This window comes from Brienomyrus brachyistius, chromosome 22 (genome assembly GCF_023856365.1).
Source record: "Brienomyrus brachyistius isolate T26 chromosome 22, BBRACH_0.4, whole genome shotgun sequence".
Taxonomy (NCBI): domain Eukaryota; kingdom Metazoa; phylum Chordata; class Actinopteri; order Osteoglossiformes; family Mormyridae; genus Brienomyrus; species Brienomyrus brachyistius.
The window spans coordinates 5,319,395-5,347,393 of NC_064554.1; the positions used below are offsets into that span (position 1 = coordinate 5,319,395).

At 50.4% G+C, this 27,999-nt stretch overlaps 6 protein-coding genes across 7 annotated transcripts; 2 read left to right on the forward strand and 4 right to left on the reverse strand.

Moving 5' to 3' along the window:
- Nucleotides 1-3,540: 3,540 nt before the first annotated feature.
- Nucleotides 3,541-5,480, reverse strand: LOC125718225 (methionine-R-sulfoxide reductase B1-A-like). Its single transcript, XM_048991895.1, has 4 exons — nt 5,350-5,480; nt 4,600-4,742; nt 4,020-4,134; nt 3,541-3,825 (listed from the first exon to the last, which is right to left on the reverse strand). Exons 1-4 carry the CDS (start codon nt 5,402-5,404, stop codon nt 3,806-3,808), a joined length of 333 nt encoding a protein of 110 aa, XP_048847852.1. The 5' UTR covers nt 5,405-5,480; the 3' UTR covers nt 3,541-3,805.
- Nucleotides 5,481-7,202: 1,722 nt separating this feature from the next.
- On the reverse strand, nt 7,203-11,302 carry LOC125718217 (60S ribosomal protein L3-like). The gene is made up of 10 exons (XM_048991883.1): nt 11,178-11,302; nt 9,745-9,937; nt 9,370-9,538; nt 9,083-9,218; nt 8,752-8,938; nt 8,270-8,430; nt 8,027-8,128; nt 7,835-7,930; nt 7,638-7,757; nt 7,203-7,334 (listed from the first exon to the last, which is right to left on the reverse strand). Exons 1-10 carry the CDS (start codon nt 11,178-11,180, stop codon nt 7,275-7,277), a joined length of 1,227 nt encoding a protein of 408 aa, XP_048847840.1. The 5' UTR covers nt 11,181-11,302; the 3' UTR covers nt 7,203-7,274.
- A 3,142-nt stretch (nt 11,303-14,444) lies between these two features.
- Nucleotides 14,445-16,606, forward strand: ndufb10 (NADH:ubiquinone oxidoreductase subunit B10). The gene is made up of 4 exons (XM_048991893.1): nt 14,445-14,732; nt 15,002-15,140; nt 15,608-15,747; nt 16,460-16,606. Exons 1-4 carry the CDS (start codon nt 14,585-14,587, stop codon nt 16,543-16,545), a joined length of 513 nt encoding a protein of 170 aa, XP_048847850.1. The 5' UTR covers nt 14,445-14,584; the 3' UTR covers nt 16,546-16,606.
- Nucleotides 16,607-17,534: 928 nt separating this feature from the next.
- rps2 (ribosomal protein S2) lies at nt 17,535-19,734 on the reverse strand. Its single transcript, XM_048991889.1, has 8 exons — nt 19,616-19,734; nt 19,088-19,225; nt 18,688-18,777; nt 18,498-18,605; nt 18,237-18,410; nt 17,988-18,147; nt 17,785-17,876; nt 17,535-17,652 (listed from the first exon to the last, which is right to left on the reverse strand). The coding sequence occupies exons 2-8, from the start codon at nt 19,220-19,222 to the stop codon at nt 17,575-17,577; spliced, it is 837 nt and encodes a 278-aa protein (XP_048847846.1). The 5' UTR covers nt 19,223-19,225; nt 19,616-19,734; the 3' UTR covers nt 17,535-17,574.
- Nucleotides 19,734-22,420, reverse strand: rnf151 (ring finger protein 151). Of its 2 annotated transcripts, none has more exons than XM_048991890.1 (4): nt 22,243-22,420; nt 21,315-21,460; nt 20,758-20,854; nt 19,734-20,440 (listed from the first exon to the last, which is right to left on the reverse strand). In XM_048991890.1, the coding sequence occupies exons 1-4, from the start codon at nt 22,285-22,287 to the stop codon at nt 20,009-20,011; spliced, it is 720 nt and encodes a 239-aa protein (XP_048847847.1). In that variant the 5' UTR covers nt 22,288-22,420; the 3' UTR covers nt 19,734-20,008. The 2 variants fall into 2 exon arrangements, with proteins under 2 accessions (XP_048847847.1, XP_048847848.1); XM_048991891.1 differs by lacking the exon at nt 22,243-22,420 and adding an exon at nt 21,792-22,029 and having other exon boundaries at nt 19,743-20,440.
- Nucleotides 22,403-27,994, forward strand: tbl3 (transducin beta like 3). The gene is made up of 23 exons (XM_048991874.1): nt 22,403-22,624; nt 22,716-22,767; nt 22,897-22,992; nt 23,085-23,132; nt 23,226-23,367; nt 23,470-23,554; nt 23,653-23,823; nt 23,961-24,036; nt 24,140-24,236; nt 24,353-24,573; nt 24,667-24,808; nt 24,907-24,965; nt 25,071-25,177; nt 25,290-25,431; nt 25,543-25,773; nt 25,858-25,928; nt 26,017-26,173; nt 26,292-26,350; nt 26,488-26,591; nt 26,748-26,819; nt 26,955-27,113; nt 27,195-27,285; nt 27,439-27,994. The coding sequence occupies exons 1-23, from the start codon at nt 22,593-22,595 to the stop codon at nt 27,752-27,754; spliced, it is 2,730 nt and encodes a 909-aa protein (XP_048847831.1). The 5' UTR covers nt 22,403-22,592; the 3' UTR covers nt 27,755-27,994.
- The last annotated feature ends 5 nt before the right edge of the window (nt 27,995-27,999 follow it).

Genomic DNA, 27,999 nt, shown 5'->3' on the forward strand with positions numbered 1-27,999 from the left:
TACAGCTCTGTGGGCACCTACCACTCACCCTATATAACCTAAATTAATACTACTGTACTACTACAACTACAACTCCTACTACTACTAATAATAATAACAATTATAATTCATGTAATTCATTAAGAGTTGATTCCCGTCCCAGAATCAGACTGTTGCCCTTCTGTGATCCTGTCTTGTTTCCTAGGGGGCAGTGTGTGTATGCATGTGCAGGAAGGGGGCATCTTGACACAGTAGATGCCCCTGAAGGCCCATCTGATTAGCTGGATGCCCCACTGCGGGGTAGATCTGCCCCGGAAACTCACAGTTCACCCTGGCTACCATGGCGACCCCCGACCCCCATCTGGATCCCGTTCAGGCCCACGCCCCCCACTCGTCAACAGCAGGGTCTCCGGCTTCCTGTCAGGACGGCCCACATGTGGCACAGATCTGCTGGCTTCCACTAACCAAGAGCATTAGCTTAGCAGGACAGTTCTGAGGAATTATGGGTAGAGTACTGCGACCGGGAAAGCGTGAAGTGGAGAGTAATTTGTCCAACTGGATAATTTCTGTCTCTGAAAAGGATTATCTGGTGGATTTGCTATGCCAGCTCCTGCCCAAAGGCTGTGACTCTGCCAGGCTGTGACTCTGCCAGGCTGTGACTCTGCCAGGCTCTGACTTGCTTGCTCAGCCCATGACTCCCTGATCTGAAACTGGCCAGAAATATACAACCTGTAAACACGTGACTCTTTATGATGAATTACTTGCTATTTTTAACATGAAGGGTAAAGTTGCTCAATGCTTATGTGGTGCTATAATCAGAGGTTCAAACAGCACAAAGATAATTAATCCACTAATCAGTCAAATGGTCCAAGGAGGGCTGAGTTGTGTCATGAGGAAGATCTGTAGCGTGACAGACTGTAATATTTACAGGAAAGAATACCTGAGTCTGAAAGGAATGAACTGCAGGAACAATGAATCCTCACCATCCCAGGGTGACACTGTGGAGGGGGGGGGACATCAGTTCTTGCTACAGGCATGTTTTGTTGAAATCACTATTCTACCGTTCTGTAATTACATCACATAGTCCGGCATGCTCTGTCATCTCCAAAGGTCCAGCGTTACGCTTGTTTTGTGCGCTAGCATTTACGCGGGAAATTTCCTGAAAGGACAGTTTTGCTTTCATACTGAAAGCTGGGTAGATGACCAGCCCTTTCAGAGAAGCATGACAAACTGGTCAGAATGTTCTGGAAGCAAAGAATATGGAACGATAGGAGCCTCACTTCTGGGCCAGAGGGTGCGTTTCAGCCGAAGGACAATTTGCACTAATAAGACCACACATTTTACCCCCAGGGGTCCCACATGTTCTGGGAGCCAGCCTTTTTTATGTTAATCTGCCCACAAAAACCCCGAAAATGTGGATTTCATAGAAGGGGGACAGAGGTTCTTGTGTTCAGGAACGAAACGGCCACACGGTGCATGTGATGCTGCGCCCTGGCGAACGCCCAGCTGCGGATAATCCGTCCCAGCTGCTACTGCAGACTCCTCATCTGCTCCTCCGCCATTTTCAGCCAACCTTGTGATTGCGCTCAGAGCACTTTAATTTCAGATAAATCACACTGACTAGATGCAGGGAAAATGCTCCCAGGCCAGAAATGCAGATTAAAGAGCCGGAGGACCAGCAGGGAGCTCTTGTGACCGAGATGGGTGACGGCCGTGCTGGTGGGACGTCGCTGGGATGCTTTCAAAGCGGGGATGAGAATACACAGAGATACACAGCTTCAAACGGGACTCTACTCTCGTCACGTTCCTCCAGATTCGAAGGGGCTGAAACCCGAAATGCCAGAGAACCACAGGGAAAGACTCTGTTTACAAACCCACTGATGTGCCTCAGTCGGGCCAGAACTGACACCGTTAGCATCCAGCAAAGTGGTTTCTGCTGTGACCAGAACTATAGCGTGTAGCCATTAAAAGCTACGCCGTGAGCTTATTGGATTACACTAATTGTGTAACTGCATTTGGTTCCTGATTGGCGGGCTGTGCTCTTTGCCTAATGACATCCTCATGACATCCTGGACCTGCTGCCGAATGCAATGAGGAAGTTACCCCTGGTCCTGGGGGGGGGTCGGGTCACCCCCACTGAGGGGCAGCCAGTACCACACTGCACACAGGGCCCACATGAGTCTGACCAGCAGCTGTCAACGCCCCTGATGGGAGAGGTGAAGCTCACTACCCCCCAAAACACCCCCTTCTGGGGTTTTTTTAACAGCCTCCACACCGCAGACCCAGGGCCTCCCGCGGGAGCCACAGCAAAGGGGGTCATTGTGATGACACCCAGCTGCATCTCAACACGCCTCCGGCGAGAACCAGAGTGAAATACCGCGAGTTATAAATGTTAGGATGCGCCACATGATACAGCGGATTAGGGAAGCAGAGTGATGTCACTGTCCGGACCCTCAGCAAGACCCTTAACTCCGATTACTCCTGTGACTGGCTGATCCTACTGCCTAAAATATTATATGCCTGCTAAATAAACACAATTTTAGGGGCATTGGGCTGTGATGCCAGATGACATTTGAGGCAATTTTCCCTTAGAAAACCTCCCACCTGAAGCAAGATCACACTGACAGCTCCGTCTCTATTTGTTTGCCTCGGCTGTTTCCCTTTGATGTTATCGTTGCTGCTCATCAGACCGCGGCCACATCCTAAATCAGACTAACCTGCCTCTTTGATGCACTGCAGTCGGCTTTGATGCGACGGTGTGCAGACAGTCGGCGCGCATTTTCACTCTGGGCCTTTTAGCGTAGCTGCCGGGGCCTTTTTGAAGTAGAGGAACAATGAGGCCACATGGTGGCTTTGAAACGGCCATGTTGTGCGATTTCCCTTTGGGATCAGCCTAGCAGTACCTCACAGCACTTAGACATCTACCAATTCTTCATATCAGGACTACACTTGTGATGGGTTAGTAGACACCTGCCCCAGCACCTTGTTCCAGCTGTTAACATGGTGAAATCATGTAGTGGTTTGTGTGAAGTACTTTGTTGATGGGCCCGTTTACCATAAGTAAGACTCTTATTGTTCACGAGTCGTTATCAATGAGTCGGAATCAAGTCCGATTAAAAAAATAACGATTTGCAAGTCCAGTCGGAAGTCAATTTAAAAGCGACTCCAGTTGCAAACTCGAGTCCCCATATCTGGTCTACTGGCATATACATTACTGTGTAAAAGTCTTAAGACACCAGAAAAAATCGTTATGTTTAGGTTGATGCAAAACTGTAGCTTCATATCCCTCCAAGTGTGTGACCTCACTATTCCAAACCTTTCCTCAATTCAGCACATTTTCCGTCACACTCCAATATACCGATATATTTACGCTACTGAACTTGACTACTAGCACAACTCGTTTGAGTCATCGATATATTGTGAAGTTAATTAACTGATTAAGTTAAGTGAGCTGGCAGTGTAATTTGACAAACCTTGTAAGCGTGATCGCGGTGTTTAGTGTGTCAGTGATGCGGCTAAAAATGACAACAGCGACACCTACTGGATACAATACAAATATTTACTGCAAAGTTCTACCACGTTTCTGCGTATATAAAACAAGGGGTTCTTCATGTTAATAATCACTCCCAGGTAAGCAGAGCATGGTTTAAAAGCATAACCCCACCACACCATCCACGTTTCAGCACTAAAAGTCCCCAGCTTCAGACTCCCAGTGTAGCCGGTCGTACATCCGTGTCCTGGATGCCCCTTGGGGTTTGTTCCAACACACTTCATAACCTCGGCGGAAGAAACAGCGGATCCCGAAGGCTCCCAGAAGCCGGTCGCTTTATTGCCCGTCACGCACTTCTATGGGAAAGGGAGACAACAACGGTAAGGAGACAGTTAATGCCAAGATACCAATCTACTAATCCGACGGGCAGTTAAGGACGTAACCACCCATTTCAACATGAAATTTCACACACAATGGCAGCTGATGTCTGATCATCTGCAGCCCCTGCCCCCCAAAGAAACCCGTGCACCTTCACCGCAAAAGCCCGCACCTTCAGGAACGAACTTAAGCGACTGGCTGAATATTCAGAAGCGTGAGGTCCCCTTCTTGGGCCCGTCGTTCAGGAACTCGTGTCCCAGGCCATTCCGGCACTTCCCGCAGCGCACCTAGAAGCAGAGCCGCTAGCCGTTAACGGAAAGGCGACCCCGTCTGTGTCGGATCCCATTACTAAAGGTTAGCGTACTGATATAAAAAAAAAATTAATAAATAAAAAAACGATAATCTGCCTGAGATAACTAGCAGAATGCCGTTTTTTGGGAATTGATTTGAAATAGCTTTGACGGAGTCCTTAGTCCCCAAGGCAACGTATGGAAAATCTCCATTAATCCATCCATCCATTTTCTGTAACCGCTTGCTCTATTCATGCTCTCGGGGGGTCCGGAGCCTATCCCGAGGCTACGGGTGCAAGGCAGGAAACAACCCAAGAGGGGCGGCAGTCCATTGCAGGACACACTCACTAGTCTCCAACATACATTTAACTCATTTCCCTAGTGCTGCAGCAGCACAGGGAGACTTAACACTCCCCCCCTCCCCCCCCCACTTGTTATCGGTCCAGAAGATGGCGTTTGAACCTTGTAGGCTCCGCGACTCTCCAGCTGTTTGGTGACACTGTCCTCCTGGATGGGCTCCGTGAAGGCCGGCCACGGAGTGGAGTGTGCAAACTTGGACACGCTGGAGAAAAGTTGGTGGCCGCACTTCGCGCACACGTAGATGCCTGTGGGGTAGAGCAGGCGGTTTAAAAATAGCTGACACTTAGCACCCATTCCTTGTACTTACATGCGTTCCAAGTTACCCAGCCTGCACATACTTTTAAAAAATGTTTTAAAGGTTATTAAACGAAAAACGGGCTTACTGTCTGCGTCTAGCCAGCACTCCCAAGCCAGCAAGGAAGGAGTGCCCCATATAGATACATAAATACCAGTGACACAAGTTTCTGGTATTTTCTTGCCGGTCGGTGCTCGGGTGGAGCTCAAAACGGCCGGGTTACTCAAAAGCTAACCTGCTTTGGTACCCAACCAGTTTTACAGGCCCCCTAGTGAAATATACACTTTCGGATTTCTTGCGATAAGTGCAATTCGAATAAATTTCTAAAGTCAGGCGTGCTTTATTTTAATGTTACAAAGTTATGAAATATTTCAAGAGCAATTACTGGAATGATAAACAAACAATAAGCGCCTGTCCGTATACTGTACTTTCGAAGTAAACCGTTTCAAACATGAAACACACCTTGTGCCTCGTTTACCATCTGACAAAATTTCCAAAACACCGCTACCGCTGACCCGCAGAACAGCAAATTAACACACTGTTAAGCCACGACTTACCCGATTTGAAGTGGTCTTTAAAGACCTCTCCCCCCTGAAAGGAACAGAATGACATGTTTTTGCGACCGCGAGGTGCTTTCTAGCGCGCCTCTGACGTCATCGTCATTTTGACGGGGCCGCGGCCACGTGACCGGCCGGGTCCGATTATCGGTAACTCTGCAGGATCCTCATTATGCTTATCAAAACGTAACGCACATATCAGTAACTATCCGCTGATGTACTGTACCTCCCGGGTGCTTTGGAAACTGGGAAATTGAATTGCATTTAAAATGCATTCGCACCAATTTTCTGGCCTAATTCCCAAGTAAGGTTCCTTAATTTCTTTTATTTAGCATCTGCTGAATACCACACCAAATTCATACCACTTAAACTATGTATTAAGTATAAAATTGTAAGTTTGATATTTTTGCAACATTTTTAAACGCAATTAGAGAGGGAGTTATGTAAGATGCTGGGCAGCCTTCCCTGGCCGTGCTTGAAAGGAAACGGTCTGACGGTAAAAGCCTTTGACAGTCTCGGAGCCAGGTTAGGCTGGAGGATCGGCGGCGTTGCCAGGCTGATGTCTGAACGCCGGTTGATGCCAGAAAATGAACACGCCAACAGTAGATCACATTTGGGGACCAAATTGTCCCCAAAGTGCGGTAAAACCTGAAACTTCCTTACTTTTGGGGACACTTCTTCAGGTCCCCATTTGGATAACCTCGATTTTATAAAAATCTGTGAATGCAATCAAAAAAGTAAAAACGCCAAAAGTCTTGTATTTTGGTTGCTTGCTTATGGTTGAGGTAGGGGTTAAGGGTGTCGCGATTGGGATTAGGGTTAGGGTTTTTCCCATAGAAATGAATGGATGTTCCCCATTTACATAGGAAGATCAACTTGTGTGTGTATGTGTGTGGGTGTGTGCTTGCCAGATTTCTAGCTAGTATTGACTTAAATTTTTAATCAATTTATTGCATTTCACTGGAAAATATATGAGGGACTTGTTGCTTAAGTGACTTAGGGATTTAAACTCTTACACAGAAAGTACAACAATCTAAGATGGAATGATTTAAATGTTTTCAGCATAATCTGCCAGAAATGCTGGACATCGATTTAGACGTTCCCTGGTTTGACACAGTTCATCTGCACTGACCCAATGTTGGCACCGTAATCCAAGGCCGCAGTTTAAGCATAATGTTCCCTCTCTGTGATTGTCATAATCGCCCCTTTACGCTTCAGTCGTTCCCCTGGCTTATATTTCAAACAAGCTCTGAGTTTAACCTGCTGTCAATGTTACTGTCTCAGTGGATGACAGACGGTTTATAAAGTATCATCTCTGATGAAGGGAGAAGGGAAATGACGCACTCTGCTGACACAGCGGCCGGCATCGCGATGGACCAGCGCATCACACAGATGATCCGACATCAGAGAAACATCATCCTGTGCTGGACTGGGAAATCAGTCAAGCTGCATTGTGGTCAGAGGTCTGAGCTCCGAATGGGGGTGAATCTGGGACAGGTCCTCCCATTTTATTCAGAAAACGGTGTACGGACCCCCGTGCCCACCACTGTTAGCGGGGCTTACTCAGGTTTTTAGGTAACTTACAGCAAAAGTTTGAAATTGCAGAGCAGTTCCAGAAGCAGTGAATATATGTACCAACTTCTCTTTCGGGTTTAATACAGATTGGAGGGAATTGATTATTTATTTTACTGCGAACTAAAAAGATTCAGGTTTTTATTACATTGGGTCTGCACAATGTAATGGAAAATCACAACACACACACACACACACACACACACACACACACACACACACACACACACACACACACACACACACACACACACACACACACACACACACACACACAGGCAGAGTGTGAGGATGCCGCTTTATTCTCCCATAGCACTGTGGTGTGCGGGGCTTTCTTATGGCACTATCCTGCTTTATGCCTCCTCTGCTTGGGGCTCTGGAAGCTTCTTCAGCAGGTCTTTCTTCTGGGGACCCTGTGTGAGCAGAGAGGGGGGGGGTCCGGCTCTCAGTGGGGAGCAGCAGAACCTCACGGTCCGGGGCGTCGGGCCAAACAGGCCCCCGAGCGCAGCTGTCTGACCCACGCGGGATTTACCATGGTCAGATCTGCGTGTGCCACCAAACATGGGCGTTACAGTGAAATATGTCGTAGCGTGAGGTCTGAATGCCGTCGTGTGGTGAGTAGAGTTGGGGGGGGGGGGGGGGATTTAGCAGGAACCTCTGTGTGGAGAATGGGGGCCTCCCTGCTCCCCCACCCCCTACCGGTCTCACATTCTCACCATGAAGGCTCTCTTCTCCTGCGCGGTCTGGAAGCGGCCATGGCCGAACTTGGACGTGGTGTCGATGAACTTCAGCTCCACGGTCTCCCTGACCTTGCGTGTCGTCTGCACCAGAAGCGACTGCAGACAGACAGAAAAGAGGTGAGGATCCTCCGGAACATTCTCTGCCAACGGCGGCCATGGTGGCGCCGGCTTGCCTTTCTGAGCGTCAGGACGCGTTTCTTGGGGCCGACCACGCAGCCCTTCAGGATGAGGAAGTCGTTGTTCACTTCGCCGTAGTGAGGGAAGCCGCCCTGGGTGATGGGCGAGAGGTCAAAGGTCACACTCGCTCAGGCAGTGAATACGAGCGGTCGCGGAGCTCAGGGATGTGTGAGCGGCTTCATCAGTACCAGGGGCGTGATGGTCTTCGCCGTCGTGTCGTAGCTGGTTGAGGCGTTGTTACGAATCACTTTTCCGTCCTGTACATGGATGCCTTTCCCGATGCGATAGATCTACATTGAGAGAAAACAGCATCATGAAGCACACCAGGGCCCTGTCTGCCTGAAACCATTTGCAGCAGACTGCCAGTCACAGACTGCCTGCCACAGACTGCCTGCTGGAGACCACCCGTCACAGACTGCACAGCCACTTACCTTCTTGTTGAGCTCAGTGCGGTGGTGGTAGCCCTTCTGGCCAGCGCGGGCAATGGTGTAGCCCACCCGGGCCGGGTGCCAGGCGCCGATACATGCCACCTTCCGCAGGCCCTTGTGAGTCTTCCTGGGCAGCTTTTTGGTACGCCAGCGGCTGGTCACACCTGTGGGGGAGTGGCACTCAGTGGGCGGGGATGTTACTGCCCACGGGTGTCACATGATCAACGGCACAGGGGCTTTACCATGGCAAGCAGGACCCACAGGTCCTCTAGTGCATTTGCATCTTAGTATCATATGAGCAGTCTTGGCGTAAACGAAGCACTCACTGTTATGTTTTTATGGAAACAGCGCCTCATATGGGTCGTACAAGTAAAGTGCAGGTTACACATTTTTTTTTCAATTCTGCCCGTGGATAGGAGGCAGGGTGGGGTCGGTAGGGCGACCACCTAATCCATGGAGGAGAGGTTCTCTCCCAGCTCCCGCACCTTTAACACCATGACCCTTGGTGACCCCAATAACGTCGATCATCTCGTCCTGCGTGAAGACGCTGGAGATCGGTACAGGCCGCTCCAGCCGCTCGCGGGCCCAGTCCACCTTCTCCGGGATGGTGCCACCATTCAGCTGCACCTCCATGATGTGGGCCTTCTTCTGCTTCAGGGGCAGAAGCCGCATCTACAGGTAATGTGGGTCAGGTCAGGTCAGGCTATGAAGAAAAAGTGGTTTTGACAGTAACTCTGTTTCCCGGTGTGGTAATGGGCAGAGTGAGGCCTGTTAGACGCGCACAGACAAACAGGAAGCTTGCGGTCAGGCCCATACCTGTGAATGGACAATGACCCGGATCACCTTGCAGTACTTCTTCATCATGGTGAAATCCTTCTCCAGCTGCTTCTTGCCGGCTTCATCTTGCCACTTCTTGGAGCACTTGGTGAAAGCCTTCTTTTTGCTCTTGTACCTGAAACACAGACTCGTTCACGCGGGCGGTTCACACGAGGTGTGTGTCTATATCCCACCCGGATCTCGATAGCAGATGCCATTTCAGGGCCTCCTGTTACATCATTCGTTGAGAGAGAACCCCCCCCCCCCCCCATCAAGCCTCCTTATACCAGTTCTTGTAGAAGCGCCGTTTGCACTCATCACTGATGTGCTCGGCGAAGATGGTCTTGAAGGTCCGGAGGCCACGGATGGTGTTGATGTATCCCACAATCCCCACAACCACCACGGGAGGTGTCTCGACAATGGTGACGGCCTCCACCTCCTCTCGCTTGGAAATCTCTGAGGGCGGACAGAACGGGATGAGGTTGGATTGGGTTCTAGGTGAAAGCGAATCTCTCCACAGTCAATCCGTCCTGCTGAGGTGCTCAACAGACCGCATGACATCACTAGGCAGAGTGACATCATCAGGCATGTGACATAATCAGACACAGTATACCGGCATCTCTCCCGGCAGTCACATGACGGCGTGCCAACTGCGTACTTACTGAGGCCGACACGGTGCACCTCCCTCAGGGTGTGGGTCATGCCGGCCTTGTAGCCCAGGAAGGCGGTGAGATGCACAGGCTTCCTGGGGTCGTCCTTGGGCCAGCTGTGCACTTTGCCCCGGTGCCTCCGGCTGCGTTTCCGCGGCAGAAAGCCAAGGTGTCCGTGACGGGGAGCATGGAACTTCCGGTGAGACTGTGGGAAACATCACCCCAGCCCCGAAATCATCATCCATCCATCCATCCATCCATCCATCCATTGACTTGTCCTAGTCAGGGTGTTGGGAGGAGGTTAGGGTTTTGGTTTTTATTAAAAATTATGTGTATGATTTGCCATGTATACATAGAGGAGTATAGTAACATCACTAATTAGTTTTCGCATATCCCATCTTGCTCTCCTTTTTAAAACACACACACACACACACACACACACACAGTGGTGAGGTGAGAGTGAAGCTTGGGGTCCGAGTGCAGGGTCAGCTGTCCATCCAGTACCCCTGGAGCATTTTTTGGGGGGGTTAAGAACCTTGCATGAAGACCCAACGGAGACGTAACTCATCCGCTGAATACGAGATTCGAACCAGCGCTTGCTGGCACCGAGGCCTGCAGATCCCCACGCCGGGTAGCTGTATGATGGAAGACTGGGATGCCATGCAGGGCATGCGAGCTGCGCATTCTCTGCAGCAGAAGCGGCTTTATTCACACACAGGCTCCACCTGGCACTGTCACTGCTATTATTATTAGCAGATAGTGTTAAGCGAGTAAGTGACACAGTCAAAAGTGACAGGCAGCAGGGACTGGACGAGTGAGCGCCGCCCGACCTGCAGCCCTTATGATGAACCAGCCTGCACAGCCCCCCCACCCCACCATTTTAAGTAACTGTCCTTGTGGCACATGCTTAGTGTGCCTGTTAATGTCGGGTTAATGTCTCTCACGCCAGGGTTGTGTGCCATGAACATGTGCGATCGTGCCTCTACTTCCGTTGTAACTTCACAGCAAGGACCGAGCAAAAGAATAATGTGCAGAAATAAATCCGTCAAAAGTTTGTCAAGGGGAGAGAAGGAAATTGGGCACTGGAAGGAGAGGTGCTGCATTAATGAATGGGTGTTCATGCAGGACACGGTCCGAACGTGAATTTCCTGGCTTACTGGAAATGGTCCAGTTTCACATGGAAGACAAACGTAGAAGCGTGGCTGAGACCAGCCTGGCCGAAGCGTGCAGCATGCGGGACAGCCGGCACGGGGACCGACACGGGGACCGGCACGAGACCACGACAGAGAGACCATACGCACGGCACCCGAACTCAAGCCGCCCAAACCACTGCAGCTACACCCCGGGATTAGTCCAGCAGCACATCACAGCTCAAGGGGGCGGGTGAGAGGCTAGCAATGTCTCAAAACACACAACAAACAGTCCAAAGACACGGGAAAACTGACCATAGGAGCGCGTGTCGTGAAAAGCAAGAGCAGAAAGAGGCAGGAACAAGTGCTGAGCTCAGGTCGTTCTTAAGATGAGGATCATTTTGACAGCTCTAATTCCGTCCCTGGCTGACATGCAAAATGGGATTAGTTTTCCAGAAAGGTGACGGGTGCCAAGTCGTACCCAGCTGACAGGGTCCACAATGCATCATCAGAGCCTCCTTCAATGATATCAGTCTTTAAAGGAGGTCCGTCGCTCCCATGTGATAAAGTAAACTTCTTAAATCTAACGTCTTTATTGCCTTTATCCAGTTACAACGACATTAAACAGATATTTAATGCCAGTATATATTATTTATTTGTACATTGTTTAGATAATTTATAGTAATGTTTAGTGGGTTTGTAGACGATGATATTTCATACTTAAACCTTCCACATGTGATCATAATCTAGACCAGTCACATAAATACGACATGACAAATTATTGCTTCCTTTTCTCATTGCCATGAAACCTGCCCTTATAAAGTCCAACTTATGTGATTCCTTTTTTTTAATGGGTTTTGAAACCTTCTGAACGCTTGAAAAAAGCACATAGTTACACTTTTGAAATAATGTAAATTAGTAACATAGTTATTTTCGCATTGAACTATGTTTTTAAAAGAATATTATATCTTTTTTTTTTTTTTTTTTAAAGAACTTTATTGAACAACCCAATATAGCTTACAGATTTCTCAAATATTACACCGCACCACTGAGCACATACAAAAATCTAAAAGTACAATATGCTGAACATAGTACAAATAAATAGATAAATAATCCATCCATCCATTTTCCTAACTTACCCTACTGGGTCATGGGGGGTCCAAAGCCTATCCTTGAAGCTATGGGCATGAGGCAGGGAACAACCCAGGAGGGGGGGCCAGCCCATCACAGCTCACACTCACACACCATTCACCATGCACACCTACACGCAATTTAGCAACTCCAATTAGCCTCAGCATGTCTTTGGACTGTGGGGAGAAACCGGAGTACCCGGAGGAAACCCCACGACGACATGGGGAGAACATGCAAACTCCACACACATGTGACCCAGGCGGAGACTCGAACCCGGGTCCCAGACGTATGAGGCTCCAGTGCTAACCACTGCACCACCATGCCACCCTGCAAAAGATTATTATTACAAATACATTCTTTTAGAGGCATAAATAATAAATGTTTAATATCTAAAACTTGTAAAAGTTCGAGGTTAATCCATCCTGACCAGGAGCTTCACCAGCTGCCGTTTGTTTCATGGCTGCCTCCAGTTCTTTAATCTCAGAGTCACTTGAATCTTTAAAAGTCTGATCAATCTGGGGAACATATTGACTGATATTGTGAAGCAAGGACCATAAATGTTCCTTTATATAAGATGGTGAGTAAAGTTTAGAGAAATAAATTATAAATTTCCTCAGATATTGATTCTGGGTCAGAACATTCACAATTATTAACTACTAATGAGTCAGTTTTATTTTTTCTCTTTCTAATCCAAAGAAATGGGATGTTTTCTTTACCCCTAGTTCTATTCCCTTAGCTCTGGATCTGATAAAGGCTCCGTCGGCCCTTTGGCTGAACAAATCATCTAATTCGGTTTGTAAACTTAAAACTTTAACATTATTTTAATCAGATACATCAGCTTTCCTATAATACTCATTGATTTCTTGAAATAACTTCATTTTGTTTTCCTTTTTTGGCAACTTCCTATTTTACTAAAGATAATGGACAAGCTTCTGACCTTATGTTCAAAATATTCCCATTTCCTACAAAATATGTCAATTTCAACGTCATTAATAGTATCCTCCAGTAAGGCTGCCTTCACATATTCTTCTACATTTAATAAATTAGCACTGAATTTCCAATAATTTATATTATGTTAATTGTGAATGATCTGTCAGGGGAGCATCAGAAACTGAGACATTTATTACTAGATTGGCAATTTCTGAGGATAACAGCCATAGATCAGTTCTAGATCTAGACCAGCCATTGGAATTTGACCAAGTAGACAGCTTTAACAATGGATTTTTAACTCTACATTTGTCAATCACAGAATTGCCATCCATAAACTTTTTAAACATCAAATTGTAATGATGTTCATCATATCTAGATCTATCTATCTGACCATTGAAGAGGGGCAGGTTGCGTGCTAAACTTTGTCACACTGAGAAAGGGGAACAAACTGGAACACAGGCAGGAAGAGAAGAGGGGCTCCGGACCTCTTCGTAGTTTAAGTAAAATTAGAAAAGCAGAAGGTACATTGACAGGGTCGTGGTGACATTAAGCTTACGCTTCACCTGTGGGGACATAACAAGGGAGGGGGTCGCTGACGCTGCTAAATTGCAACATAACAAGATAAGGTAAAAGGAACGGGTGTGGGGACTAACGCCAGCAATTTCAAAACAATAGTTGTATGTTACGCCAACTGGAAACATACCAACAAGAACAGTAGACGCCCTAAACGGGGTATAAAAGCTAGACACAGACAACAGGGAGCTGAGCTTCCATTGGTGTGTACTTTTGTGCATCTGAGAGTGGCTCCCGGATCGATCTGTACAACAAATAAAGAGAGCTGACTTACAACCATCCTTTGCCTCACGAATGCATCTTTTCCTCATCAACGGATTCGGTGGAGTCTAACTCCAACACCATTCGTCAGGTGTCATGTTCCAATCACCACCTGCTAAAGTGAACTCAATACCAAATCTTTGTTTAAATTCAGAGTTAACTCCAATATCAACCTAGTTCGTCCAATATTGTTACGTCCATAAGTATTAATCAGGATACCAAATGACCTTTCAACGTAAAGAACCACCAAGTCCAGTGACCATCGACATAATTATTAAAGTTTAAATATAGCTATCGCCCCTGGGAATCTTTGGAAGCAAATGGCCACACCCCCGGAACGATTACTGCCTTGAGAATACAGCATCTTATCTCCCCATTGGTTCTTCCAGAACAAAAATATAGAGTGCTCCTTAAGACCAAAAGAATGTTAATTTTTTGCAATACAGCCGGCCCTCACTCAGCTACAATCACCTCAATAGCGCCCTCTGATGGTGAACAAAACACCACATGTCGCGATGCCGTAAACCTTTTACCTTTGACCCCTATGAGTTTATATCATTGATATATTATTTGAGTTGCACAATTTCATTCAAACAAACTGAATTATTATCCTTTTCTACGGAGATATAGACCTGCACATTTCAAATAAGTTATGTGTCGCGGAAAACGGTTTGACCTTTACGTATCCTTGCAGTTCGTAGTGCGCAGGCGCGGGATACCCAAGAGCTGTGCTTGAGGTCGAGTGGAACATACCGAAGGCATATATACGCATAAATATATTTATATTAGCGTAGCTGTGCAGAGGTTTTCTGCATCAGGGAGCCGCCATGCCGGAAGATTATGATAAGGACGTGTATCCCGAGCCGCCTCGTCGCACGCCGGTGGTGGACAAGCAGACCAACCTACCGAACCCGGCGCTGATCCTCACCCAGCTTTTCCACTATGCTGTGGACGTCCCCGTCACCACCTTCAGGGGTAAGAAGCGGGCTTCCCCGCAGCATAGCACCATATTCCGGTTCGTGGTGGTTAATGGATCGCCAGGGTGTTGCTCCGTTAACGGGGGAAAGCCAGACACATGAGGCTCACCCTCCAGAGCTTACTTGACATCCGATGTGTTGGTCGTCTCTCCTGACTGGCCTTACTGGTGCCGATGGATTTGTGGTGTCCACCTCCCAGTGACACATTCACATTCGTTGCCCTTCTCCCCATTGTCATGGTAATTGCTATTCCTCTGCTTCTGGCAGATTTTATGGAACGGATGCACGACAGGAACAAATTCTACTACTACCACCAGAAGTTCAGACGTGTTCCCGAGCTGACGGAGTGCCAAATGGGAGACTTTCTGTGCTACTATGAGGCGGAAATGCAGTGGAGGAGAGACCAGTACGTGTGGGGGCTGTCTGGGGGGGTCGATGTCTCCATCAGGCATAGAGATGTTACTGAGGAGGGCTGTAATCCAGGGCTGCCAACTTTGGTCAGCTGGCTGGCGTGAGATTTTCAATTCGAGATCTGCACACGAGTCTGCACACACATGCACACGCATTTACATGTATGTAACAGTTTCATTACCTTGTAAATAGCCTATAGGGTTTGCAAACTACCACAACTCTTTTGATGTACTTAGCTTTAGGTTTATAATGGAATAATGTACATTTGCCGCAAGATTTCTTGCATGAGTGTGACAGTCTGAACGTGTTAGAGTTGGCGACCCTGATAATCCTTTGATTTGTTTTGCTTTGGCTGATACATCTTCACTTATGTACGGCGTACGCTGCACCCAAAGATGTTGCTTTGGGAGTGAACTCGGGGCTTTACGTTCTTTCTCCTTCCTCCCACACCGCCACCTACAGCAAAGTGGACCAGGAGATCGTGAAGGTGGTCCAGGAGAGGCTCCGTGCCTGTCAGCAGCGTGAAGGCAACAGCTACGAGCAGAACTGCGGCAAAGAGCTGCAGCAGTTTGCCCAGGTGGCCAAGGCGTACCAGAGCCGCTGTAAGTTTCCCGGGGGCAGGGTTCTGGCCTGGGGAGACATGGGGATCGGGGTCCAGGACGTGTGTGTGTGTGTGTGACATGTACTTCCCAGCTCACTCTGCCCCCCTTCTGGATGGGTAAACATGTCACAGAGGGAGTCTTTCTGAGGGCTTATGCATGGTGCCTTTTACTGGTGTCTATCCTGGATGTTTGTGGATCCATACTCGGTAGTCTGTGTCGCGAGTTGCAGTATGGGTACTCTGACACTCTTGAAGGTTACACTTTGGTTGCTCTATTGCACTGTTTCTCAGACCAGTCCTTGGGGACCCCCCCCCCCCCCAGATGGTCCATGTTTTTGCTCTCTCCCAATTCCCTGGGAGTTGAGAGGGAGCAAAAATGTGAACTGTCTGGGGGTTCCCGAGGACCGGTTTGAGAAACGGTGGTCTATTGTATCTTGCTGGATATTTTGTATATTGTGTATATTTCATAGTTTGAATCCTGTAGGTGTTGTACAGTGGTTTTTCCAGTTAAGAGCTGCGTTGTCTTCATTATACGTTAAGCACATTCACTGGGACCAATTCACCGCAACTAATTCCTCTGACACATCGGGTACCACTTAGATCAGGTCGGATTCTGAATCTTAGGTGTTTATAGAATGGTAGCAGTCCAAGAAGCCTGTAAACACTCAAAGCTGCCTTCAGTGTGCGAGTCATGATGCTTGTGTTCCTTGCAGACGGGGATTTGGGTGCCCATGGCAGCGCCCGCAAGTGCCTGATGAAGCAGAAGCACCGGATGCTGGAGGAGCAGAAAGCAGCGTGAAGCGCCTGCGAGGGCGACATAGTCTGTATGGAACTGTACAATAAACAAGGAGATGCTACTATCTGCAGAGTGGCTCTTTATTAACGTTTAGTAGATGCTCTTATCCAAAGCAGACGCGTTTGAGGAAGCAGTCAGTCAGTCCCTAGATAAAGGAGCCAAGTGCCCATGCTGGGATGTGAACCTGCAACCTTTTGATCACAGCTACAGCATCCTAACCTGCTCTGGGTTAAGGGTACAGCACAGTCCAGTGCCACTCTGCTCTACCTGGGGCCTGTTTATTCAAATTTAAGGTAGTCTGGGGTAAAAGTGAACAAAGATGAAGTCCATTTAAACCTGGGTACCTTAAATCCCACGAGTTACACACCCCAACCAAGACCACTGGTCGATATTTTCCTCATCACACGATTCAAAATAGAACAGTCTGTTTTTTGTGCCGCAATGAACATCCAATTGGAATATGTCAAGGATTGATAAACTTTGCTTTCTGTATATTTACAGTATATGTGGAAGTGTGATTTTGCTGCTGTACTCGGCCTCAGGGACACTCCTAAGGGTCCAGCAGAAGTCAGCAGACTGGGACTCCCCACTAGCCTTGATGACCATTTTCCATTTAACAAAAGGAGCAGGAATGTGTCTCATATCTGAATGTCACAGCCTGTAAACCCGGGCAAAACAGACTCAGGTACTTTGCACTCTAATCGTAATGTTCACTGGTACATTTTTCGTATTTAAACTTGCACATTAAGAATTAAATACTATTGATATAACCCAAACAGCATCACTCAATATGTATGACAGCATGTCTGGTGCATGTCTGAAACCAGCATTTAAAAAAAAAAAAGTATGGGAGAGACCGGTTCTGTGGTAGTTTTTGTTGGATTCTCACAGCACAGCAGCACTGTAATCCTCAGCATCATGGGGGGGGGGGCTTATATTTACATGTAGGCATGCACAACCCCAATTACATTAAAAACCAGCACAAAGGCATGTAGTTTCCAGACAGTTTATTCAGCCGTCATACAAAAAGCTTCAAGATGGCGGGACGGGAGCCTGGCTCCTCTGCACGGACACCCTGGTGTGGGTCTTGGCCAGATGGTCGGTGAACTCCTGCAGGCGGAGGAGAAAGGTCAGCGTATTTCCAGGGTAGAAGAGTGGGGTCGCACTGCCTTGTGGAATACTCAGAATCCACTTCACTGGAGATTATCAGACCTGACATATGGATCAATGATCACAGCTCACCTGGTATGGAGACTTTGTGAAGATAGTCTCCTTCCAGAGGTCCGGGGTCAGGTAGCTGTAGGTCCTGGAGATGGCGTCAAAGGTGGCCTTGGCTGCGAAGGTGGACGGGGAATAAGGTCATCGTGCATTCAGAGAACAGGGCAACGGCGCCCCCAGTCCACAGAGCTGCACCGTAACACGGCCAAGCGACGCCGCCCCCTTACCGAAGTTCCCCAGCGTGGCTGTGCATCCCCTGGCGGAGGTGTAGCAGTCGTCGATACCCGCCATCATGAGCAGCTTCTTGGGGACAGGAGCCGACACGATGCCGGTACCGCGAGGGGCTGGGATCAGGCGCACCAGGACGGAGCCACAGCGGCCGGTCACCTGCACAGAACCACGCGCTCCGTTAAACAGGGACCGCACTCACGCGAAAGACAGCGAGCCCACATGCCCCGGTCAGACAGAGCGCGCACCTTGCAAGGCACCGTGTGCGGCTTCCCGATCTTGTTCCCCCAGTAGCCCCTCCTCACGGGGATGATTGACAGCTTGGCCAGGATGATGGCCCCACGGATGGCCGTGGCCACCTCCTTCGAGCACTTCACTCCAAGGCCAACGTGACCGTTGTAGTCTCCAATGGCAACAAAGGCCTACAAACAAGAGATCATGAATACAAGTGACCAACTGTTGGGGGCTCAGGCAGAGAAAAAGGAGGAGACAGGCTTCATGTTACTCACCTTGAACCTGGTTCGCTGACCTGCCCGAGTCTGCTTCTGTACGGGCATGATCTTCAGCACCTCATCCTTTAGCGAGGACCCCAGGAAGAAGTCGATGATCTCAGACTCCTGCGAGAGCACGGTGAGATGTTACCCAAGCACACGGACGAACACTGGCAACTCCGGCTCAGGCGGTTATCCGCAGGCTTACCTTGATGGGCAGGGAGTAAAGATAGATCTCCTCCAGGGATTTGATTTTCATGTCCTTCACAAGGCGACCCAGTTTGGTCACTGGAACCCACTGGAAAGGAGAACCTCAGATAAGGACTATGCAGAGTACTCAAATCAGCATCAAAAGTACTCAAATCGGCCCAATCTTGGAGAATCATTAACATTAAAATGTGAAACTGTTTCACCACAAATTGAGATTTAACAGTACAAGGCACTGCCGTCTCACCCACAAGCGATGATCTTTATCTTCCCTTCAACGACAACTCCCCCAGCCACGGAGCACAGGCTGATCGAGCGCTTTTAGAAGGGCTCAAATCGGGCCTTTCCCACCCTCACAGCGCCACCGGGCGGCGGCTGAAGCCTCCGGGGTTCACACTCACCTCCTTGTCGTCGGCCTTGCCACCTCGGGCACCGCGGCCTCTCCCACGACCACGGCCGCGGCCACGACCGCGTCCCCGGCCTCCGCTACCGAAGCCACCGCGAAAACCTCCTCTACCACCGGCGTCGTCCGCCATTTGCTGCAAAAGCAAGGTAAACGCGAGTTAAACGCGAAGCCCCCAGCAATAAGAAAGATACTATACAGGCCGCCGCATAATAGCGGATTACCAACGACGCAAGATACCAGGTTGAACATTTAGCCCGTTAATGGTTAAACAAAAAATATATATAATATTCGCGCTCAGGTGCATAAAAAAAGCCGCCATACTTCATCAATGCAGTTTTAGATACCAACGAAACGAAGTTCATGTATAAATCACTAATTCCTCAGTCACATATTTCGGCAAAAACACGCGAATGTGTTTATATAATGCATAGGTGTCCCATCAACATCACACGTTAAAAGATGGCAAAGATATTTATTAGATTGTACACGTTCCCGGCGCTCTCCATAAGCCGCACACACTTACGTGATTGGTTAGATAGGAAGAAGGAAGTGACTGCAGGCCCTTTGTATTATATACCGAGTGAAGTCACGCGAGATCTTCGACCAGCGACGCATGCAGACTTCCGGCACAAAGAAGTACTTAAAGGCACATTTCTTTATTAACCAGTTTAATGTCATAATGTGTAAACGGGCGCAAGCAATAAGGAGTGGAAATGTTAAGACAATATTATGCCATTATTATAAAATAGTCAGAAATTCTCAATTAGTATTAATAAAGTATATCTATCCAAATTGTTAAAATTAACTTGTCAAACCCAAACTGCCAAATTTATAAATTGCTCCGTCCATTATCCAGCAGGGTTGCGGGAAAAGTCTCCGATTTCTTCATTTGTTTGTCTTTCAACCGCTTAACTTTTCAGAAGCTGCTGCTCTCTGTGTCGCCCTCTGCTGCCCCCTCCTGGTGGTCCTTGACGCCGAGGCTCTTGCACAGCAGGCCGACCTGTCTCCTCATGCGGGTCATGCTGCTTTCTATTTTCCTGATTTGCCGCTGCAGGCCGGTGACGGCGACACGTTGTGCCTCTTGCCGGGCCTCCAGCTCCTGCTGCAGCTGCCGGTAGCAGTTGTGTTGTGCACGGTCCTGCTGCGACAGTACGCTGCCGCAGCCCATAGGGCAGGGCCGGCACCGGTGTTCACAGAGCTCTGCATGCGCCTGCAGTTCCCCGCGCTGCACCTGGGCCCCGCAGCCCTGCTGGGGGCAGGGCACCACCTCGAACAGGCACCGGGTGCTGTGAGAGTACAGCTGAGCGAGGGGGAAGGTGGCTGGGCAGCCACAGGCTGCATTTCTGCACTGGGGGGCAGAGAAGGAGAATCGGAAATGAGTCACAAATGGTCACTGCTCATGTTACATGGAAAGCCGTGGGGGAAAAGCAGACTTTTTATGGTCTGAGTGAGAAGGTGTAGGAGATTGGAGGGGGGGGGGCAATTTAATAATTTAAAATACAAAGGTCAATTTATTAGGGGAGATGAATGAATCCAAATTAAATATTACAAGGTCCTAGGCCTCTTTCTGTATGTTTGGTTTAAAATAATGTTAACAATGTAAATCAATATAGGTAGCAGTAATCAAACACAAAGACGGCGTGGCTGTGACACTGCGCTGCCTACCTTAACCTTCAAGCGTCCAATGGATTTACTCAGCTTGTACATCACAAATATCAGGTTGCATCTGATGGGCTTCCGGCAGCATGGGCACGACTCCTTCCTGCACGGGAATGACGAAGGTGATAAGTCAAACCCGGACTGGTCTATATCCCAAACGGCAGCAGAGTTTAGGAGACATGCTGAGCCAATGGCAGGTCACCGCTTGGCACATACTGTCACAACAACCGCACACTTTGGACGATTCAGGCACCGGGTCACCCAAAGAAGTCCGAGGAGGGTATCACGCAGGGCATTGGGAGACACACGGCCGCAAGCTGTCCCTTGCCAAAAGCACCTTCTACGCTAGATAATTACCCCATTATAGAAACTCTGTGTTGATGTCAACTCAGAATGATTCTATCAAGAGTCTGTAAAACTTGAAGGGCATTTTATGTATGCTATTTGTCACAAAACATTTCCTCAAGAGGATCTACCCAGAGGAGACGTCAGTGTTACGTCCCTCCATCCAGGACAGTACCCTTCTCCGTACCCCCACAAATCACACACACTCTTCAGCGTACCTCCTCAGCCACTGCAAAATGCACTTTTTGCAAAAGACGTGGTGGCACCCCACTCGGACCGGGCACCGCAGAACCCCTCGGCATATCGAGCAGATCAGATCCTGGCCGGGACTGTCCACGAAGTACTCCACGTCGTAACCTCCGCTCTGTAGTGACAAAGGAACAGAGCAGCGGAGGTCAGATGATAATAAGGAAATGCGCGCGACAGCAGCAATGTAGTACTTTCTTGCTGCTTCTGGCATCAGCAGTTCGTGATTCACTACGAACACAAGTAATCCTGAGCCCCGGGGCTACTGCGGCTCCAGGGCTATTTCGAGCCAATTCACAAACTCTCTTTGTCCCTCCTCAAAATAAATAAGCATGCACTTAAACGCCTACTTGCCTACTTGAACGGACAGGTAGTCCTGCGAAAAGCAGTTTGTCGAATAAAAATGTAACGTATTTGTTGGAAAATAAGAGCTCTACGGCAGTACTCACCATAGTAAGCACTTGTTAAATCGAATCTAACTGCCCATTGAACTGAACGACCACAGCAATAGACTAAACGCTGTGACTGCAATACTCCTTTACGGTCAATAAAAATCTGTTCCCCATCATTCTAACACACCACACACGTCTGGCAGCATCCAGGAACAAATGCCGTATTTTTCACTCTTCACATTAGGCCCAGACTCTGGGTCTTTCTGTCTGGTCACAGCACGTTTTATAAAGAAGACATAGTTCATTGTTTGCTTTTTATTCTGTGAAAGATCATTTAAATTCAAAATACTGATTCCTAGAATTCCACCTTTTTTTTCTCCAAAATCACTTTTATCGATAAAAATAAATGAGCACGAACTTAGAACCTTGCCAGGGGAACATATATAAATAATATACATCAAAAGAAAAGCAAGAAAAAAAAATACAGAATTTGAAAGTCTCTAATAACCTTACATGTCGTCTGTGCTTTCTTGTTTTTGGACATTTGTAACATGTAATAAGTAATTTGAAATTAAACCGTGTTGTCACTTTATGTCAGGGCCTTATGAACATTGTAGCAAATGAATAGGGGATTACGTCAGTGGGGCAGGCAGCTGGTCGACTCCACCTACCGCCGGCCCCTGTCACGTTTTGGTTACGCACAATGTGAGCGACGGCGCCGCGTTTGCTGTACAGTTTGAACACATGTTTGGGTCTTCATGGGTGCGATTCGTTGAATGATTTGCAGAAGCTGTTCGAAAAATTCTGAGTTGATCGACGCTACGTCCACATAGTGCGCGAAATAACTTCATAGCGGAGATGGCGAGCAGCACCTTACAGTTCGCGACAAAGTAAGGATCGGCTCATACGCGTTCACGTGGTCTCTAAATAGTCAGTGTCTTGATGCCTTCAGAATATCAACTCTGCCTTGTTTTTATGCAGTTATGCGGTGTCTAGCAAAATCGAGCCATTCTACCGGGGAGGGAAAGTACAGGTAAATACACCTACTTTTCTGTTTACTGCCGTTAAATTACACTAAAAAGTGTTTTTGGGATGTAATTAAATGATTACCTGCTGTGACTGTAGTTTTACTATTCACTTTGTTTGTGTTTACGTTTTTAAGATAAGCAAAGATGAAAAATATATCTTCTGTATATGTGGCACACGGGTAAATGTACTGGAGATTGGAACTGGGAAAATCTTTACCAGCGTTGAACAGGTATGGTCGTGCGCTTGCAGCGGGTTTGTTTAAATCCACCCAATCAACCACGTTGTTTTTGAGCGCCATTTAAACGACGTGTGTGCTTATAGGAAGATCAGGAGGACATCACATCCTTCGTTGTCAGCCCTGACGATGAGGTAAAAGCTCCGTCTTAACGCTTGCTATATTCAGTGTGAAGGTTAGCAGTCTGATCCATGCTTAGCCTTTAGCTGACTGGCTCTTTCTTGCAGATGTTGGTGACGGCCAGCCGGGCGCTGCTGCTGACGCAGTGGGACTGGAGGAGCCAGGCTCGTATGCGTAGCTGGAGGGCTGTTCACACTGCGCCCGTGGCCAGCATGAGCTTTGACCCCACATCCACACTGTTGGCGACAGGTATCCCCAGAAACGAGGGGCTTTGCGCATCTTCTCACTTTGATGGTGAAAGCGGGCAGCTTGGTGCGCTCCTGCCCTGATCGCACCTCTCTGTGTTTTCAGGCGGGTGTGACAGCACTATTAAGATCTGGGACGTACTGAAGCAGTACTGCACACACAACCTGAAGGGCTCCTCTGGGGTGGTGCAGTGAGTAACCAGTCCCCCCCTCCCCAACCACGCATGAAGTTAATGAGAATGATAGCAGGTGCCACCGGTATCTGACCTCCCCCTGCTTCCCTCCCCAGCCTGGTGCAGTTCCATCCAGACACATCCCGCCTACAGCTGTTCTCGAGCGCAGCCGACTACGTCGTGCGCATCTGGGACCTGCGCAGTAGCCGCTGCGTCTGCGTACTGGAGGCCCACTACAGTGCCGTGACCTCGCTGGCCTTCTCCCACCACAGCGACACGCTCGTCAGGTGGGTTCCCTGTCAGGCACGGTGGCACGCTTTAGGAATCGGGCAATGTACAGGACACCCGCAGCCTCGATCCCGAGAGGCCCCCACCTTTGTGCCCCTCGCCATGACAGTCTCTGTGTTCTGATCTGGACCCGCAGTTCAGGACGGGACAAGGTGTGCGTGGTGTGGGACCTGAAGAGCTGCGCTGCGATCCGGACCGTGCCTGTGTACGAGGTGAGCCCCCCCCCCCCCCCCCCCCCGGTCCATCTCCATTCTTGCCCCACCTTCCCCTCCCTGCTGACACTAATGGTCCTGCGGGGGGCGCTGCTGTTCACAGGCAGTAGAGGCAGTGGTGGTGCTGCCTGAAGGGGAGGTTTTCCCGCAGATCGGGGTGAAGTCCGAGGGCCTACACTTTATGACAGCTGGAAGCAAAGGTAGGGGGCGCTGTTTGGCAGTCCTTCCATGTCACTTCAGGGATGGACTAGCTGTTCTCGGCCTGCCACCCGACACTGGGGGGGCGTTTCTCACCCGTGTTCCTGTCCCATACTAGGCGTGCTGCGTGTATGGGAGGCCAGCTCTGCCCGGTGCGTGTTTGCACAGACCCCGTCGGTAGCCCCGCCCTCCAGTCGGCAGGAAGAGGGTGGAGACGAGGCGAACCAGCTGAGCCTCACCTACCTGCTGGATCTGCGTGCCTCTGGCCGTCTGGCCACCGTGACGACTGAGCACAACATCCTGCTGTACGACATGCCGTCTCTCTCCGTGCGGCAGCAGGTAGACTGGGGCCCATAGAGCTGGGGGGGGGGCATATGGGGTCCTGTTAGACCCCTGAGCCCTCCCAGACACCTTCTCATCCATCCCATCTAGTTTGTTGGCTACAACGACGAAGTCCTGGACGTCAAGTTCCTGGGGAGAAAGGGCAGCCACATCGTCGTGGCAACCAACAGCCCGCAGATAAAAGTGTTTGAGCTGGAGACGAGCAGTTGTCAGATCCTGTATGGACACACAGGTGCGGCGGAGCCACTGCGGGAGTCGCAGCCTCGTGGGGGGGGGGGGGGGGGGGGGATAAATACTCACACTGATGTGTCTGTTTCTGCTCTGTGTCAGACACCGTCTTGGCGCTGGAGGTCTTCCAAAAGGGGATGATGTTTGTCAGCTGTGCGAAGGTCAGGGGGGCACTGGGGAAGGGGGGGCGTGTGTGTGTATAACCTCTGCGATTTGGGGGGGGGGCACACAGTGACACGTCTCCGACACATTCTCTCTGCCTCCAGGACAGGACGGTCAGGGTGTGGCTGATGCACCCCGAGACGCGGAGGGTGAGCTGTGTGGCTCAGGGCAGCAGTCATGTCGACGCGGTCGGGAGCGTCACCTGCTCAAGGTGACCGGGTCAAGCTGACGATGGGGGGGGGGGTGGGTTACCGGGTTTTATGTGCCCTCCGCACCCCATGTGTTTTAGCCCTCGGTTCACTCCGCCCCCACACCCCCCACAGGCTGAAGGAAGCCTTCCTGGTGTCCGGCAGCCAGGACTGCACGCTGAAGGTCTGGGACCTGCCCACTGGCTTGGCCTCGGAACCGGACGTCAGCTCACCGAAGCAGCTGCTCCCCCGGGCAACGGAGAAGGGCCACGACAAGGTGGAAGGATGAAGGGAGGGGGGCGGCGTGCTTACATCGCTAGACCTGCTTTGTTATGTTTTTTTTTTAACTGGTTTCTCTTTTACTGTTTTTTCGGAAACTCCCCCCCAGGACATAAACAGTGTCACCGTGTCCCCCAACGACAAGCTGGTGGCGTCGGGCTCGCAGGATCGCACCGCCAAGCTGTGGGCGCTGGCCGACCTCTCGCTGCTGGGCGTCTTCCGGGGTCACCGCCGGGGGGTCTGGTGCGTCCAGTTCTCCCCCATGGACCAGGTGCTGGCTTCCTCCTCCGCCGACGGCTCCGTGCGGCTCTGGGGCCTGCAGGACTTCAGCTGCCTGAAGGTAAACGGCGTCCGCGCCTGTGGGCCCCGCTGAGGCCCCCGGGTCTGGCTGAGCCTCTGCGTAAACTGGCTTTGTGTCTCGCAGACTTTCGAAGGGCACGACGCCTCCGTTCTGAAGGTCATTTTTGTCAGTCGTGGGACGCAGCTGCTGACCAGGTACGTCTCCGCGCTGTGAGCGGGATCACGGGGCTCCCGGTGCGCTGGAGGAACACGGGACGCCTCAGCTCTCCGTCTGTCCTTTCAGCGGCTCCGACGGCCTCATTAAACTGTGGACCATCAAGACCAATGAGTGTGTCAAGACCCTCGATGCCCACCAGGACAAAGTTTGGGGTCTTCACGCGAACGCCAAGAGCGGCCTGGTCGTGAGCGGATCTGCAGATTCTAACATCATACTGTGGACGGTCTGTGGTCCCCTTGCGGTCGTTCCCTCCCCTTTGCTTCTCCCTGAGTTTGTGCATGACGGCCCTGATGTTGCACTGAGAGTACAGGACATGACATCAGGGACGCTCTCGCCCGCAGGACGTCACTGAGGCCGAGCTGGCTGAGGAGCAGGCCAAGCAGGACGAGCAGATACTGAAGTGAGTTCCGACACAGCTGCGGTGCGCCACTGGGGGGCGCTCTGTTGATCTTGCCTCAGCTACACATCAGGTCCTCTGACTTTGCGTCCCCCTCCCTGCGTGTGACGCCCCTCCCCCATTCCCTGCTCACACTCTAGGCAGCAGGAGCTCTCCAATCTCCTCCACGAGGGCAACTACCTGAAGGCTTTGGGCATCGCCATCTCGCTGGGCCAGCCGCAGACCGTTCTGAGGGTCATTAAAGGTGCCCCCCTCCGCCCTTGTTAATGTGGGGACCCAAGCCGCAGTTTTCATACTATGGCTGGTGACTCCTGGGAGGGGGAGTGGGAGCTGAGTTCCTTGTAGTTCCAAGTAGCCCCTCCCCCCACATGGCCGTATCTCACATTTGTATCTTCCGCAGAGGTCCATCTGGGGGAGGGTGGCGCCCAGCAGCTGGAGGAGACGGTCTTGAAACTCAGGCAGGACCAGAAAGGTGAGCCGCCCCCCCCCCCCGTTACCGTGACAATGGTGACGGTGCCCCTACTGACCCCGAAACCTGCACAAGGCCCGGCCGCTGCCTGCACGCCACTCAGGCTGTCAGTTCATGTCCCATGTTGCTGCCCCCCAGAGGCGCTCCTGAGCTACTGCGTGGTGTGGAACACAAACGGCCGCAGCTGTCTCGACGCCCAGGCTGTCGTGCGGGTCCTGCTCCGCCACGAGAGCCCGGAGCAGCTGTTGCAGTATCAGGGCGTTCGGCCAGCTCTGGAGGGCCTGCTGCCCTACACCGGTGAGCTCCGGGGTCCCGGGCTCCAGGGTGTATCGTCCTGAGGAGTGCGGCGCTGACGGCGCCTGTTTGCCTTCCCTGCAGAGCGTCACATGCAGCGAATCGGCCGGCTGCTCCAGGCTTCCATGTTCCTCGACTTCCTGTGGGAGAAGATGAGAGTGGCAGCTGAGAGCAGGTGAGTGGGCTGTGGGCAGAAGGCACCACGGGCTCATTTTCACTGCCCCGCCCCCCAGCCAGTCCTGCCCGGTTGGGGTCCTTGTTCCATCTCCTGTGGGGTCCCTTAGACCCCATGCTAATTACAGCCCCGCCCCAACTGTCTGTCACGCAGCGTGGGGATGCATGACGAGGGAATGGAGATCGCCCCCCCTCTGCCGTTCCACATTGACCGGCAACCCGATCTGAAGACGGGACCGGGAAGCTGTAGTGAGGAAGAGGAGGAGGGAGAGAATGAGGGAGCGTCAGCAGCATCCGAGGACGACGAGGCAAAGGATGGCAGGCCGGCTGGCAAGGGATACCCTGTAGGGGGCTGCTCTGGCAGCGAGGAGAGCTCGAGCGAGGAGGAGGACCTGGTTGAGAGGAGGGACATGGGAGCACAAAAGAAGAGCAGGACAGGTCCACGGTTGCTGCACCCGCTGGCCAGGTGACTCCACTGTGCTGCTTGAATACGGACTGGCCTGCAGAAGGGGGCAGGTCCAGACAGCGGAGGAGGGGGGAGTGGAGTCCAAGATCGGAGTCACCGCTCAAGCCGGTCCTCCTCGCAGATGAAAGATGGGAGTCTCTCCCCCGAGGGACAGCTCGGACCTGTTTGGCTGCATTCATATTGTGGCTGGCGTTAGCGCGTCTGTTTTACGCATTACTGCACCGAATAAACATGCTGGTCCAGACTGTG

What these genes read in the sequence shown, in the direction of transcription:
- LOC125718217 (XM_048991883.1), bottom strand. An exon ending in CGGCGCTTCTACAAGAACTG is followed by an intron (nt 9,219 to 9,369) that starts GTATAAGGAGGC and finishes TCTGTGTTTCAG; the next exon opens with GTACAAGAGCAAAAAGAAGG. An exon ending in GCGTCCTGACGCTCAGAAAG is followed by an intron (nt 7,758 to 7,834) that starts GCAAGCCGGCGC and finishes GTCTGTCTGCAG; the next exon opens with TCGCTTCTGGTGCAGACGAC.
- ndufb10 (XM_048991893.1), top strand. Translation starts at nt 14,585, where the DNA reads ATGCCGGAAGATTATGATAAGGACGTGTATCCCGAGCCGCCTCGTCGC. An exon ending in ATGCAGTGGAGGAGAGACCA is followed by an intron (nt 15,141 to 15,607) that starts GTACGTGTGGGG and finishes CGCCACCTACAG; the next exon opens with CAAAGTGGACCAGGAGATCG. An exon ending in CAAGGCGTACCAGAGCCGCT is followed by an intron (nt 15,748 to 16,459) that starts GTAAGTTTCCCG and finishes TGTTCCTTGCAG; the next exon opens with ACGGGGATTTGGGTGCCCAT.
- rps2 (XM_048991889.1), bottom strand. Translation starts at nt 19,222, where the DNA reads ATGGCGGACGACGCCGGTGGTAGAGGAGGTTTTCGCGGTGGCTTCGGT. An exon ending in TTTACTCCCTGCCCATCAAG is followed by an intron (nt 18,606 to 18,687) that starts GTAAGCCTGCGG and finishes GTGCTCTCGCAG; the next exon opens with GAGTCTGAGATCATCGACTT. An exon ending in GTCAGCGAACCAGGTTCAAG is followed by an intron (nt 18,411 to 18,497) that starts GTGAGTAACATG and finishes TCTTGTTTGTAG; the next exon opens with GCCTTTGTTGCCATTGGAGA.
- rnf151 (XM_048991890.1), bottom strand. Translation starts at nt 22,287, where the DNA reads ATGTTACAAATGTCCAAAAACAAGAAAGCACAGACGACATGTAAG. An exon ending in ATTTTGCAGTGGCTGAGGAG is followed by an intron (nt 20,855 to 21,314) that starts GTACGCTGAAGA and finishes ATTCCCGTGCAG; the next exon opens with GAAGGAGTCGTGCCCATGCT. An exon ending in TTGGACGCTTGAAGGTTAAG is followed by an intron (nt 20,441 to 20,757) that starts GTAGGCAGCGCA and finishes TCTGCCCCCCAG; the next exon opens with TGCAGAAATGCAGCCTGTGG.
- tbl3 (XM_048991874.1), top strand. Translation starts at nt 22,593, where the DNA reads ATGGCGAGCAGCACCTTACAGTTCGCGACAAA. An exon ending in GGACCGTGCCTGTGTACGAG is followed by an intron (nt 24,037 to 24,139) that starts GTGAGCCCCCCC and finishes TGCTGTTCACAG; the next exon opens with GCAGTAGAGGCAGTGGTGGT. An exon ending in GGGAGCGTCACCTGCTCAAG is followed by an intron (nt 25,178 to 25,289) that starts GTGACCGGGTCA and finishes CACCCCCCACAG; the next exon opens with GCTGAAGGAAGCCTTCCTGG.